General features: G+C 44.8%; 1 protein-coding gene across 1 annotated transcript in view; it reads left to right on the top strand.

The window, feature by feature from the left end:
• Positions 1 to 538: 538 nt before the first annotated feature.
• Positions 539 to 14412, top strand: part of LOC124794759 (unc-112-related protein-like) — a 625792-nt gene continuing 611918 nt past the window's right edge. The window contains exon 1 of the mRNA XM_047258377.1: positions 539 to 945. Coding sequence (XP_047114333.1) covers positions 804 to 945 — 142 coding nt within the window. The 5' untranslated portion in view covers positions 539 to 803. The remainder of the gene's footprint in view (positions 946 to 14412) is intronic.

Raw genomic sequence — 14412 nt, 5'->3', positions numbered from 1 at the left:
GCCTGCATGACTGCTACTTGCTGTACGTGCTCTCCACTGTGCGTTATGTTTACGCTGTCACTTTGTCTGCTGTTGTAGGAAGGGGTCTGTGCGCTCTCTACTAACACCAGCTACGCAACTAAACAATTCTCCACCTGAAGATGACGGTGTGAACCATCGAATAAATGAGTGACGCGTAAAACTTTTACTTTTTTTTTGTATTTATCAACAGTCGCAGCCCGCAAGATACCGTCCTTGATGGACGTAATATTCATTACAGGATGATGTTTCGAGAGCCGGCCACAATCTAAGGTCTGAAAGTGGAACACTCGGGTGAGAGATTAAGTGAGGCCTAACGTAACGCGCGTGAGAGAAGTTCCCGCCGTCGCCGGTATACGGCAGGATAGCTTTTTGCGGGAAGACGCTGCCTGGAGAGCAAGTGGCCAGCGCGCCGGGAATGCGGTAGGTGGAGGGGGTCTCTGGCGGGGGAGGGGAGGGTAGGGGGGGGGGGGGGCAGCCAGGCAGCGGCCGCCAGACTGCAGCCAGTCGCCCCCGCGCCACCGCCGCAGGCAGAGCCGCGCCGCGCCGCCTCGTGACGTAGACTTGGAAGCCCAGCGAGCAGCCGCGCCCCGTCCAGTCCGCCAGTGTCGGCTCGTCATGGCCCCGTGCCCCGCCGACGCGCGTTCCCACTAGCCAGAACAGCAAGTGTGTGACAGTTCCGCCGCCAGTGAAGTGTCCGGCGCTCCCATCGCCCCAGCAGACACGGGCTCGCGTCCGCCGTTCTTCTCCCCCGACATCGCCAGCGACAGTCGCAGAGCGTCAAGATGATGGCCGGAGGCATCGCCGTCGGCGACGGCTCGTGGAACCTGCGCGTCTGCGTCACCGACCTGAGCGTGGAGCGCACGCTGCGCGTCAAGGGCGACCTGCACGTCGGCGGCGTCATGCTGCGCCTCGTCGAGGACCTAGGTGAGCCGCGCCCTCGCCTCGCCACCCCCCTGCCGCCTCTGCGCCTCTCTTCCCGCGGTCGTCCTGCGGCTAGAGCGCGATATTCGACCCCAAGAACCTCGGCTGTGGCTGCCTAGCCCGAGGTCTAGTTTACGCTGAAACGTGATAGTTTTGATTGCGAGTTGGCGAAGCCCAGTGAATGTCAGTGTCAAATAAACGTTGTGCTAATTTTGCGTTCGCGCCATCTTTAAACACACTTTCCCACATTTACTACACACATCGTAATAAAACTGAAATTCGAGATAAATTCAGAGAAGCGGACAACTGTCTGACCGCTATTCTGATGCATGTCATGCGCGTACATCGTACACAAATCACGTCGTAACTTTTAACCATCTTGCGATACGTGTATGCTGTGGAAGTAGTACGGTGTGCAACTTCGTGGAAGGTATGTTCTCAGAATTTCGACACTAAATCTCTGCGTGACGCCACTGAACTCCGCTGAGTATCTCGGGAACGCTCTCGTCCTTACTGTAAACAACCCCCTGAGCAAACGCGCCGCTCTCCATTGGACATTCCCCCCCCCCCCCCCTCTCCCTCACTCTCTCTCTCTCTCTCTCTTTAATCGGACCTGATAACAGTTCCGAACTGATAAGCACTACTCAAGAATGCGTCCAACGATTGTTTTGCAAGTCACTCCTGTCGGAAATCGATTAGATTTACTTAAGATTCTTCCAACGATTCTCAGCGCGGCACCTGGTTTTCGCGCAGTTAGTTCCAAGGGTTCATTTCACTTTGCGTCGCTCCGGGCGGTTATTCGTAGGCGTTTTTGTCTCCGGTGACTTCCCTCCAACAGTGTAGTGGAACACCTGTGGAGCTCATCGGACACTGGTCCACGTGGCAAGAGCGCAATAGCCTGTACTCTGCTGCTTCGCTACGCAAAACATTACCGCGACTTACACTAAAACGACAGTAGTGGAATGTAATCGAATTAAGTCAGGTAGTGCTCAAGGAATTACATTAAGAAATGAGATACTGAGAGTGGTCAAAGGCGAGTTTCACTATTTGAGCGGCGGAGCAACTCGCGACGGCAGAAGGAAGCAGGATATAAAATGCAGACTGGCAATACGAATACACCAAGAAAAACATTTGCGAAATACAGAAAATTATTAACATGTGATATACATTGAAGTGTTAGGATATACTTTCTGATAATGTTTGTCAGGATTGCAGTCTCTCGTGGAACTGAGCCGTGGAAGATGAGCAGTATAGACAAGAACCGGTCAGAACCTTCTCGATGGTGGCGATACAGAAGAATGCTGAACATGAGATACATGATCGAATAAGGGAAAAACAGAAATTTGCCACCCAACTACACGAAAAGAGACACATCGATGAGCATATATTCTGAGCCATCAAGGAACAATTTGGAAACGGAGGGCGAAGTGTGTGTGGGAGGAGGGGATTGGGAAGAGGAACTGCAGACGGACACGAGTGCTGGAATAGAGTGAGCGCGGTGAATTAGGCGTAGGTCGCCGAAGCGGCCAACACTTCCTCAAAAGGCACACGGGCTTCAAGAGTGCTGCACGGAATCAGCCTGCGCACTAGGAGGCATTTAGAAAACCGTACAATGGATAACAGTTAACGCATGTGTTCACATTTACTACCTTCAGCAAACAACTAACAACTTGGACCAACCTCTCCGAAGCTCCCGTTCCCTCTTCAGTATGTTGTCGGTTTCTTTTACGGTTGATACTCGAGACAGCACTTGGGGTCCAAACGTTTTGTCACGGGGAGACTGAGTGATAAAAAACACAATTGGAGGTGATTACGTCACTATTACCTTGTGGCTACTTTATGAGAAAATATAATTTTGTACTCACGTTACACTAGAAGGGTACAAAGCAAGAGTGCAAGAAACGCGACAATTATAAATCAGTCCCCGGCGTTCCGAGAAGCATCTCTGTGGAAATAAAACTGACTTCCCGACTCACTGTTTGTGTCTCTCTACCTGTAACGAGGCCTCCCTTTTTGATCGATGACGCCAGGGGCTACCACCGACAGTCTCGTACCGAGCAGATCCGCCGCAGAAAGTACCTCCGACATAAAAGGCTCCCGAGTGTTCACTAACGTTGCGAAATACGGCGATTCTCCGCGTATGGTCGGCAGGCGGGGCACAGCACTCGAGCTTGCGTAACGCAGTGTGAAGTAGGCCACATTTAAACAGCTGCGATTCGCGTCCGGTAAAGCAGAACAGTGAATAAATTTGCACGTACATTTAATTTTTTCGAAGTCCGTGGCTGTTGTAATATTGTGAAACTGTCGTCTTGTCAGATGGGTTATGCCACCCGAAGACAGTGCAGTGCGGATTTAACGACGCGGGCTGTGACTTGGAAGGCGTCGGTTAAACTGTTTCTCTTCTACTGTAGCATTTGCTGTACCCTCCTACAGTCACTCGACGGCGACACTTTCCCGTGTACACTGCCCCGTCGTCAACAAACAGTCGCAGGTTGCAGCACTGCCTATCTGCCAGACTGTTCGCGTATGGTCGCACAGAAAACGAGAGTGGTGAATCGACGCTGCCCTGGGGCGCTCCTGACCGCACCTCAGTCTCCGACAAACACTCGCCGTCGACGACAGCGTACTGTGTTCCGCTGCTTAAAAAGTCTTCGAGCCACGACATACCTGCGACCAGGTTCGTCTGTTCGGACCTTCGTTAACAGTCTACAGTGTGGCGTAAATAATAATTTCGCGTGGCACAGTGGCCAGGTGAGAGTCTTTCTACCGCACGCCACTTAGGCGAGTTGCGTGTCCTTAATGTACCCCAGTTGTCCGACACGGGAGGGGGGAGGGGGCCCTGCAGCCTGACGTGGAACCCGAACCGTGTGTCGTTTGTTGCGAATCCTCACATAGCACAGAGGCGCAGGCTAGGCGCTAAAGGCAGACTGAAAATAGTGACCGGTCCGACCGGCATTCGATCCCGCGGGCTTTCGGTTGCCGAAGACGCACTGCGCCGCCCCGCCAGAGAAGCAGTCTGGAGCTGGACGCTGTCTGAAGTGCGGCGCTGCGCCGTGTTGGGCTGCAGCTGCCGACTGCTGATTAGATGCGTCCACACTCCAGCACCCAGGGGTCCCACCACCACCTCTTCCTGCCCCCCCCCCCCCTCCCTGTCGCCACCCCCTCTGCGCTCAAGGTCGCAATGTGGCCAAGGTCACCTGCCCCAGCGTGGGGCGTCCGTCCGTGTGTCGCCATCCGTCTTGCGCTTGCTTATACCTGCCGCGCAGCAGCCGTGCCCGGCAGCTGGTTGTTTGGTGCGCACGGCTGTACCGCAGCAGTCGGCAGTGGCCTACCCCCGAACGACCTTGGCTGCACCTTGTGACGTCACGGCGCTCTGCTGATAGCGTCCCACTCGTCCCGACGGCAGCTTCGCAACGTGACAGCCGCCTTTCCTGGCGCTGACACAAAGTTCAGTTGAATATTCCAACAACTTAAGTGTCCGGTTCTGAATTATGCGATATATTCCTCCTTTTTTTCGCACTGGGTAACGCACCAACTTCAGCGCCCCCTCATTTGTTTCTTGTTGCTTTTCATTTTTCTAGTATTTCTCCACCTTCTCCCCATTTGCCGTTTTCTTTCTTCTGTCCATGTTGTTTCAGATTTCTTATTTTTTCTGCCTCAGTATCCTTCCAAATTTAGTATCTTAGTCTTTCTGCTATTTCCTATTCTTTGCGGTATTTCGTATTTTACTTCTGTAGTCCATCCCATTGTCGATTTCTTTTTCCAGAAATAAAGGAAATTAATCATGTTTTATCCATTCCATAGAGGCGTCCAAAGAAGGTTAATTCCAATATTTACTCGGTGTTTTCCTACATCTCCTCTTACTTCTCATTTCCCAAACATCTGTAGTTCGCATGGCACTCGTTATTTTTCTAATCATCCGTCTTTCAGGCACCTCTATTCTGTCCATCTTGTAGGCCTACTTCATCGATAAACATTCACATGCATATAAACACTCAGGTCTTATCACTCTGCTAGACTATTTCAGATATGTTTTATAGATATTTTTTGTCAAAAGAGATGCTCTTTCCATTTTGTTAACTCTTACATCTATTGCAAGTTCTTTTTAGTCTATTCTGCGCTAAATTTTCTCCAAGACATTTCACTTTAGCAACTTGCTCTCTTTAATCTCTTGATACTGCTATGTATTTTGGTCATTTTGTATATTAGTCACGAATTTTATTTTTAAGATAAAATATTGAGAGCACTTTCATAAGCTGTTTTTTCGAAAATAGTTATCTGATTTTTTTAAGAGTACTGCAAAATCGTCTACAAAAGCCGTGCAATTTGCCAGAATTCCATTTATTTCCCCTCCCAGAATTTTTGTATCAGTTTTCTAATTTTTTGGCTACAAATCCCACGTCCTTACAATTTTTCCTAAAACAGATAAACAGAAAAGGTCATCAGCCGTCCCCTTGTCTAACACCATTTTATATTTCAAATGGCTGAGGCATTTATGCTATAAATTTAACTTTATATATCGCATTTGTTAAAGTTTTACGAATTATGTTTACTAATTTTGATTTAACATCAAATTTTCTAATGATTTGATCCACTGTTCCCGTGTCAACCGAATCGAATGCTTTCTTGAAATCAATAAATTTGCTAGTTCAACATTCTGTGGCGAATTAATTTTAAGTTAAAAACCTGTTCTGTACAAAATCTTCCCAATCGAAAACTAACCTGATATTCTACCATTTGTGTGCCTAAACTATCTTCATCCCCGTGCAGGAAAATTTTTCATAATGCTTTGTATGCCACTGGCAGAAGTGACACTTCTCTCCAGCTGTAGAAATTTGTCTCCCTTTTTATGCAGTTGGTGGAGAAATGCTATTTTCCACTCTTCTGGGATCTTTACTGTTTCTCAGGTCCTCTCAAAATAGTTCACTAGTTCTGCTGTAATGGAGTCTTCTTCATTTGCTTTGTTGTTTTTTAGTGTTATCTGCATAAATGTAGCTCTGTTGGTGGGAAATCTTCCTCACCGTGTTTTGGTATTACTATCAATCTGATTCCTACACCTATACAATAATTTGTTGTTAATCTTCATTACGTATTTTTTTGTATGTGTTCCACACGATAAATAAAACGAATACATCCGCGATTTCTGGTGTCACTCCACTCAGTTAGTTGCTGCCGCTTCCGGACGATAACTTAATCTACTACATCCTTTTTGGCGTTTCTTCGCGCAGCATGTGTTAATTTACGTAGCAGAATGTCTGTATGCTCACACGGTAAGGCTACTATCATCTTGCAAAGTAAATGACAATGGGTGCTTTGACAAGTTATCAGCTACTCATTTCATCTCGAACTGTTCAATTGTACCGTGTTTGTATAAACACGCCAATATGGAGGGACTGCGGCTACGCCTTGAAGCAAAACACTTTTGTTTTAACTGTTTTCTTCACTAAACTAGTTTCAGCGACAAAATCGCCATCATCATTGGCTTTTCTTTATTCTAAAACATGCGAAATTTGCATAGTTATGAACATTAAAACATTATATGATGTGTGCTGTTCGGTTCCAGATATTGTATTATGTGAATATAAATCTTTTTCAAATATTTTACCTTGTTTCTACTGGAAAGTCATCGGTTATAAAAAATCCAAATTTTTTTATAATGAAACAGTCCCAACAGCATAAAGATGTTCATTCATTTACTGGTGACGGATTTCGGCCACTGTTCTGATCATTATCGTGGTTGTATGCCTCCTACAGTGGCGCCTGCACCTCGCCAGTTTCAGCAGACTCCCGTGGAGTAAGCGGTCTGATAACGACCAGAACAGGGGCCGAAACCGGTCACCGGTAAATAACTAAATATCTTTATGCGGATGGGGCTATTATTATGCAAAAAAATTAACATTCTACCAACAGTTTCATAATATATTATCTACTTTAAGTCGCAGCATGGTTTCTACGTTTGTTGCCGTTTTCCGGCATATTATCTATGTTCCTGTTGCCGTTTCTTCGGCGTACAGCATGTCATCAGCAATTGCATGAGTGGCTATCATAAACAAATATAAAAAAAACTGAATTTGTATACGACAGCGTTATATTATTCGGAATTGCGGTAGTGTTGTGGATACACTTTTCGTGAGCACTAGGTTGGTTCGTAATTTGTCATGTACTCACGTTCGTCGATCGGCTTGCAGTTGCTTTCAAACAAAGAGAAACATAACTTCTGCGCCTTGGTTGTTGTTCAAAACATTACGCCATGTTGTAGTTGCGTGTGTCGCGAGAATGTTCGCATGTTGCGAGAAGGTTTTGAAAATTGTACCGGGAGTTCTGACGACATCTGCTCCTTATTTACATCCCAGTGAGTGATAGGAGAGTGATTATACAGGAGTGCGTGCGTGTTTTGCTCCTGTTCTGTGCCCTATGTCAGTTCTCTTAAGGCCCTCGTAAACGATCTAACGTTTTGTCACACTAAACTATATTTGCCAAATATTTGATCATGTACGGTGCTGTTTGACGTGTTTGTCAAGCATACATCGTGTCTGACGTGATTGCAAGAAATTTTGATTGACGGTAAATTTACAAGATGACGGACGTTGTTCGTGTCGATGTTTCGCCGCCTATGTATAGTGAAAAACTGTTTTATTACAATTTATCTCACTTAATAGTGTGTTTCTACAGCTGTGGATACCACGAACAAGCATAAAAACAACAGCGCTGACAATTACCAAAATGGTAGATGTATCACATTTTTTCCAACAGGAACAGGTCATGAACAAAATATTTTACGCATGACATGAAGAAATCGAAGTTCTCAGGTACTTTCATAAACGATGCGAGCTATATATTCCCACGCTGGACAAACAAATGTTTCACTGTCCATCTGCAGGAAGTTGATGTCATGACTAGATTCTGAGTGTAACATCATTAACAGATTTTCGTGTGCATATTTCTCCTATTTCAAACAATTCCCTCGCCAGGCGTCCTCTTTTCTTATTCTTGTTCTTCTTTAAACGCAGTGCCAGAGTCAAAGTTAGAAATGGTTTATGTGCTATTGTAGCTATTCGTGCCAAAGAACATCATACACGAAAAGCATCTGCTTCAAAAGTAAGGTTAAATTGATAAGCTTTCTCGGTGGCCTACGTCTGCGGCTTGTTTGACCACCCGCAGCCAATTTGACACAGAAGTTTCCTTTTTTACGAGAGCCTTAAAAAGTTTTTAAAGATTTCATTGCCCATTCGAAGAAAGTTGATGTAATCAACGGGTTCTGAGAGTAACATTTCCTTTAGCAGGTTTGCACGACTTCATCTCTCTCTCGTTTTAAGCCATTCCCTGGCTCATTGTCTCGTTTTCTTGTTCTTCGTCCCTAAACACAGTGCCAAAGAGAATGCCAAGACTGATTTATCTGCATTTGTGGCCATTTCACTAGTGTCAAAATACTCACGAGCACGAACAACGTCTTCTCCAAAGTGACGTTAAACTGACAAACTTCGTTCGTACTTGTACGGCTAGACAAGGGTGCGTTTGACATACGAGTTTGCTCGTTTACGGGGGCGTTTAGAGTTGTAAAGAGTGTGCTGACGCAAAGTGCTGTGTTTTCATTTATTACGTTTGTGCCTTCCGCTCTAGCCTTTTGTATGTAATAATTTCCCTCTATTTTTAGTTTTCGATATAAATTGATGTTGTGTTTCAGGCTGTCTAGACCAGTTTCAATATTAGTGGTGTGGTGGTTTTTATTTAGTAAGCGATCTGCGAAAGCTGAATGTGTGCACCAATTCTTCAGAGCTCTCATGTGTTCTGTGTGCCTTGTTCGGAAGTTTCTGCTAATTTTTTCTGTGTGTTGGGCTTGACAGGAGTTACACGTGAGGTGGTGTATTCTTACATTGCTGAACTTGCCTGAGGTTCTTTTGTCTCATCGTGGCCTTAATTGAACTGTGTCGTTTGTTGTGAATGTTACTGGGATTCTTAACTTTTTCAACATGTTTCCAATTCTATGTGCTATTTCATTATTGTATGTTAGTGTGTGATTTGCTGTGTTGCCTGTGTGTTCTCCCTCTGTGTTTTTAGACCCTTTGGTTGTGCTCTCGAGCAGCTGGCCACTATCATTAAAAAAAATGGTTCAAATGGCTCTGAGCACTATGGGACTTAACTTCTAAGGTCATCAGTCCCCTAGAACTTAGAACTACTTAAACCTAACTAACCTAAGGACATTACACACATCCATACCCGAGGCAGGATTCGAAACTGCGATCGTAGCGGTCGCGCGGTTCCAGACTGTAGCGCCTAGAACCGCTCGGCCACCCCGGCCGGCCTCTATCATTAACTTGCACTTTTTCCTTATTGTTGAGCTTGTTTATCGTCTCTGTTTCGTGTTCATTTTCAACAGCACTTTGTTTGATTATATTTAATTCGTGTGCGTAGTTTTCTAGTTTAAGAGATATTCTGTTTATCCTGTGAAGCATGTGTGTTAAACTGGAATGTTTATGAGCTCTCGAGTGATTGGAAGAGGTATGGATAACAGTGTTTGTGGATGTGGGTTTTCTGTAGATGGAAAATTCATTTTGGTTGTTGTGTCTTTTAGTTGTGATATCCAGAAATTTAGTCTCTTTTCTTCTTCAATTTCTATTGCGAAGCACATTTGTGGGTGTACGGTGTTGATATTAGTGTATAGCTCTTCGATGCTATTTTGTGTTTCATCCATGAGACGGATTATGTCATCCAGATATCGGTATCAGTGTATTATTTTTGTACCTTTCTCGTTTTACAGTGTTGTTGAATATTTACGTTCTCTGCATGGTCCAAGAAAATGTAGGCTTATGGATGACTCTCTATTGTTGCAAGTAGAAGCTGTTGTTCAAAATTAAGTCATTATGTTCTGTGATTAGCCTAAGGATGAATGAGATTTCATTTATTTATAGGTCTAGGAATTTCTTGCTTTTCAGCTGCAGTTCTGTACTGTTTATAGTTTCTTCTGTGAGCATAGATGTGAACATGGGTGTAATGTCAAAAGATAACAGTTTTCCTGTTAGGGGAATGTTGATGTTCTTAATTTTCGCTATTATGTCTCCTGTGTTTCGCGTATCACAATGGAAATTCTAAATTTATTACAGGCTACAGGCTAGAACCGAGGGCAAAAACGTAATAAATAAAAACACAACGTGTTGCAACAACACACTCTTAACGGCTCTAAGAGAACTGATACCAAGGCACTGAACAGGAACGAAACACACACACACGTAATCACTCCGCCATCACTCGCAGAGATATAAATAGCAACAGAAGTCGTCAGAACCACAGCTATAATTTTCAAAACCTTCTCACAATATGCGATCATTCTCGCGACACACGCAACAACAAGATGTCATAACGTTTCGAACTGCGACAGGTGCAAAAGCTATGTTTCTCTTTGTTGGAAAGCAACTGCAAGCCGACCAACTAACGTGAGTACGTGATGGATTACGTAACAACCTAGTACACGCCAAAAATGTATCCAAAAAACTAGCGCAGTTCCCAGTAGTACATCCGCTGACGTTCTCTTTCTCATATTTGTTAATAACAACCATTCATACAGTTGCTGATGACTTGCTTTAATAGCAAAGACAAGGCAACAAAATATAGAAAATTGCCGGAAATAACGGCAACGAATGTAGAAACCGCGCTGGGACTTAAAGTAAATAAGGGATTATGAAACTATTCCCAGAATACAACATTTGGAACCAAAAAGTACACATGTAATAACGTTTGTAACGATACTAACTCTGCGCGTTTGAGAGTAACGGAAACCCGCTGATTGTGGCGATTTTGTCGCTGAAACTATTTTGGGAAAGAAAACAATTAAAACGAGAGTTTTTGCATCAAGGTGAACCCAACGACAAGCCGACACGAATCCTTCCATTGCTCGGGCCCCAGCCGCTCTGCTATTGTGAACCACGAACCAGGTGTACAGTACTATAATGTGCTCCAGTCTGTTATGGAGTATCCGCTGTTGGTCTGTATCATTCAGTGTGCGGTCGGCTGGCTGGTTGTTTAGTTACTTACATGTGTGGTGGATCGTCTAGCACGACACGCCATAATGGCGTAGGAAGAGTCAATTTATGGAATATTAACTCAGTTTGTACCTAAACATGGGTGTATGCTGGTCAGTTATATATCAGTTCACATCAGAGAAAGCGATACATGTAAGCACCTAACACTGTTGCTGACACCGATACGCTGGTTATCTTTCTGGATAACAGAGGCGAGGGATATCGGAAGCTAATGCAACTTGATGTATAGGGTTTCGGGATGATATTGCTGGAAGATTTTTTTTCTGATCGCTGTGAGAGGTGTAAGAGTCCATTGTGCTACTAAGTAGTTCTAACTACGGAAGCATACACAGCGGACACGCTGCAGAACGTTACGAATATGAGCAGTCGTCCAATTATTGTGCGGAAGCTTAAACTGTTAATCATCGGTACGTTTACAAACGTGTATTCCACTCTTGTCTAATAATTTTTGCTGTTTTAACTGAGCAGTTCTAATGAAGGGTGCTGTAGTAACATACCTCGTTTACAGTTGGGTTGGGTTCTTTGGGGGAAGACACCAAACAGCGAGGTCATCGGTCTCATCGGATTGTGGAAGGACGGGGGAGGAAGTCGGCTGTGCCCTTTCAAAGGAACCGTGCCGGCATTTGCCTGGAGCGATTTAAGGAAATCACGGATAACCTAAATCAGGATGGTCGGACGTGGGATTGAACCGTCGTCCTCTCGAATGCGAGTCCAGTGTGCTAACCACTGCGCCACCTCGCTCGGTTCGTTCAGAGTATTTCGAAATGAAGTTAAGCAATCGCAACTTGCTTTAAACCGTATTTGCGAGCCAGATGTTTTGTTTTCCTTGACGTTGTTTCCAGCGCTATCTCTGTTTGCGAGTAGTTGACCCTTCACACAGGTCAGTTAACATCAAACACATGGCAGCTTCTACAGCTCTGTAGCGGGAAAGTACGGTCACATGTAGGCTGACTTATTAAATGATTAAATCGTGTTTCCGAAAACATACTTTTCAGCGACACGGCATCATAAGACGGGAACAAGCTAACTGATGGTCACGCGTATACACCTCAGCAAATTTATTGTTTCCGTTGGCGTAAACTGTTAATGATATACGGCTGCAGTTTCTGAGCAAATTGTTCATGAAGTTTCTCTGATGATCTGTTAGCAGCAGTCATCACACAAGAAGCCATTATTTGTGTGTATTTCTTTTTTTTTTGTCGTTTCGTTTTACGACGTTTCCACCAAGTTCTCCTGTCACTGCTTATTAATGTACAAGCAGTAGAAGAAACAGAGAGCATATCTCACGCTCGCGGGCGACGCATGATTCGTTTGAAACCGTGCATACGTCAGTGAACCTTGGTCCTGGTTGTCAGACATCAGAGCGCACTTTTACTGTGCGTTGACGTTTAGGCTAATGCCTTTGCCCTTCTGAATTTCAGGAACATGTTGGAAAACACACATAATGCACGATAAGCACCCAGAACGTGACTATATATTTAACAAAGAAATGGAATAGTGCTTTTATGTCGTGTTTACGAAAAGTTCGCGCAAATTAGATTTCCAGCTCGTACAGTAACGTAAGAGTAAATGAAAGAACCATACGCACAAATGTTTCCTTCCTGTTTTCCTGCGATTCTCTGCTATAGGAAGTCCACATCGTAAGGATCAGAAGTAGCTGGACAACAGTCTCCCTCGTTAACACATTCCCACTTGAGAAATGTCCTTGTGGAACCGCTCTCCATGTTCGTCTCTAACTGTGCCGACGTTTACCCCGTTCTCTGGTTGCCTAAAACGTTCGTGCAGACATTTGCGAGAGAGCCATGCCATTTTTTCGGCACTGCGCTAGTTTTACGGATACATTTTTGGCGTGTACTAGGTTGTTACGTAATCAAGGAAATGTTCCTCAGATATCAATTCCCTAATTTGCGGTCCTACAAATGTTCCTTCCATTACTTTTGTTTCGCTGACCCTCGGAAACGTCTCTCGTAAATACAGGAATGCACGTGAATTTTGCTCCATGGCATTAACAAAATTTTTGATGACACTCAGCTTAATATCCAGCGGAAGAAGATACACATTTTTGGGGCCAACAAGAGGAGCGTTGACCACACTCGCCACATTCTTCATCTCGAGGTGTACACAAACGCCATTTGTATTTCTCATATTGGATAAATGTGAGTAGCAGTTTAGAATTACCATATCTGGCCTTCAGATTAACTTCGTGAGCACACGAAACAGAAGGAAATTCCCTTTGTGGAAAAGTACTGCTTTGAGATTAACTTTGATGGAAGCTTTAAAGACGCACCACTCCTTTATATTGAAATCATCGCCGAAAGTCTCCATGACGGTCCGATAAAATTAGAAACGGCCATGTGAGCTTCATACGAGAAATATTCAGACAGAACAGAATGGCGGTCGCGACAGACACCCACTTTCGTATCGCGAAATAGACGAATGGCTCGCGCTGCCGCCACGTCCACGTCACCGCTGCTACAGTTCGCACCTGGCTGCGATGGCAAGTTAGCGCAGCTCAGGTGCTAGCTTCTGCTGAAGGTGCCATCTTGTAGAAATACACTTCCAGTTGCAGTACCGAATTCCGCCATTAGGAACGACAGAAATATCAAATTGATGTGGTTAAGGTGTTACGTTGTAGCAAAATTGGCATCAGAATTTCGTTCAAACTGGTTGTAGCATTAATCATAATAAATCTTCAGGCCGTCGACGAGTTTATGAGGCAGTCGCCGACCAGCTGGGAGAGACTTTTTCCGCAATCCCAGGAGATCAAGGCATCGTGCTCCGAGAGAGCTCGCAGATCCTCACTCAGTTCTCGGGAGAGAGAAAAAGATTTCACCTTGGAGGCATGCAGACTGGCGTTGTTACACGCCCTCACAGACGCAGATAAGGAGGGACTAATGCTTTTTGAGCAAAAATGTTACCTCGCATTGAGAAAGATGAGACAATGCTTACTCACGTGGTTTTTATGGACGAATCAACATTTCATACGAGTTAAAGTGAAAGTCAATGTATGGGATGTAACTTGTAGTACTTCGCTACGCGACCCACGTGTGCCATCTGCACAAGCCTTCTCATAACATTCCGTATGAAAGTAAAGTTGTAAGGCCTTTTCGTGCTGTTAAGAAAGAAAAATTCGATACGTGGCATGTTTCCGAATTAAGTACCACTGAAGTTAGCCACTCAGCTCGTTGCACGCGCAAACTCAACTATTAGTGGCAGTTGTTGTCATAGCGTAGACGACAGAGCACCAGACTGCCCAGCCTTTCGTTTGGATTCGGTCCTTACTACCGTCCCCTGTCCAGTTTTTGTATAGCTCTCTTGTTGGTTTTAAGAAACCAAACGATGAATACGTTTCGCGACACTGTATCTGGCGGGCCGCTAGAAGTTGCGCGCACAACGTCCTGATTCGCTAATTCAGTACTAATTAACTTGGAAG

This window comes from Schistocerca piceifrons, chromosome 4, assembly GCF_021461385.2.
Source record: "Schistocerca piceifrons isolate TAMUIC-IGC-003096 chromosome 4, iqSchPice1.1, whole genome shotgun sequence".
In the NCBI taxonomy this organism is placed as follows: domain Eukaryota; kingdom Metazoa; phylum Arthropoda; class Insecta; order Orthoptera; family Acrididae; genus Schistocerca; species Schistocerca piceifrons.
Note: the sequence above shows the minus strand (reverse complement) of the source record. Positions and strands in the feature narration are given on the sequence as shown.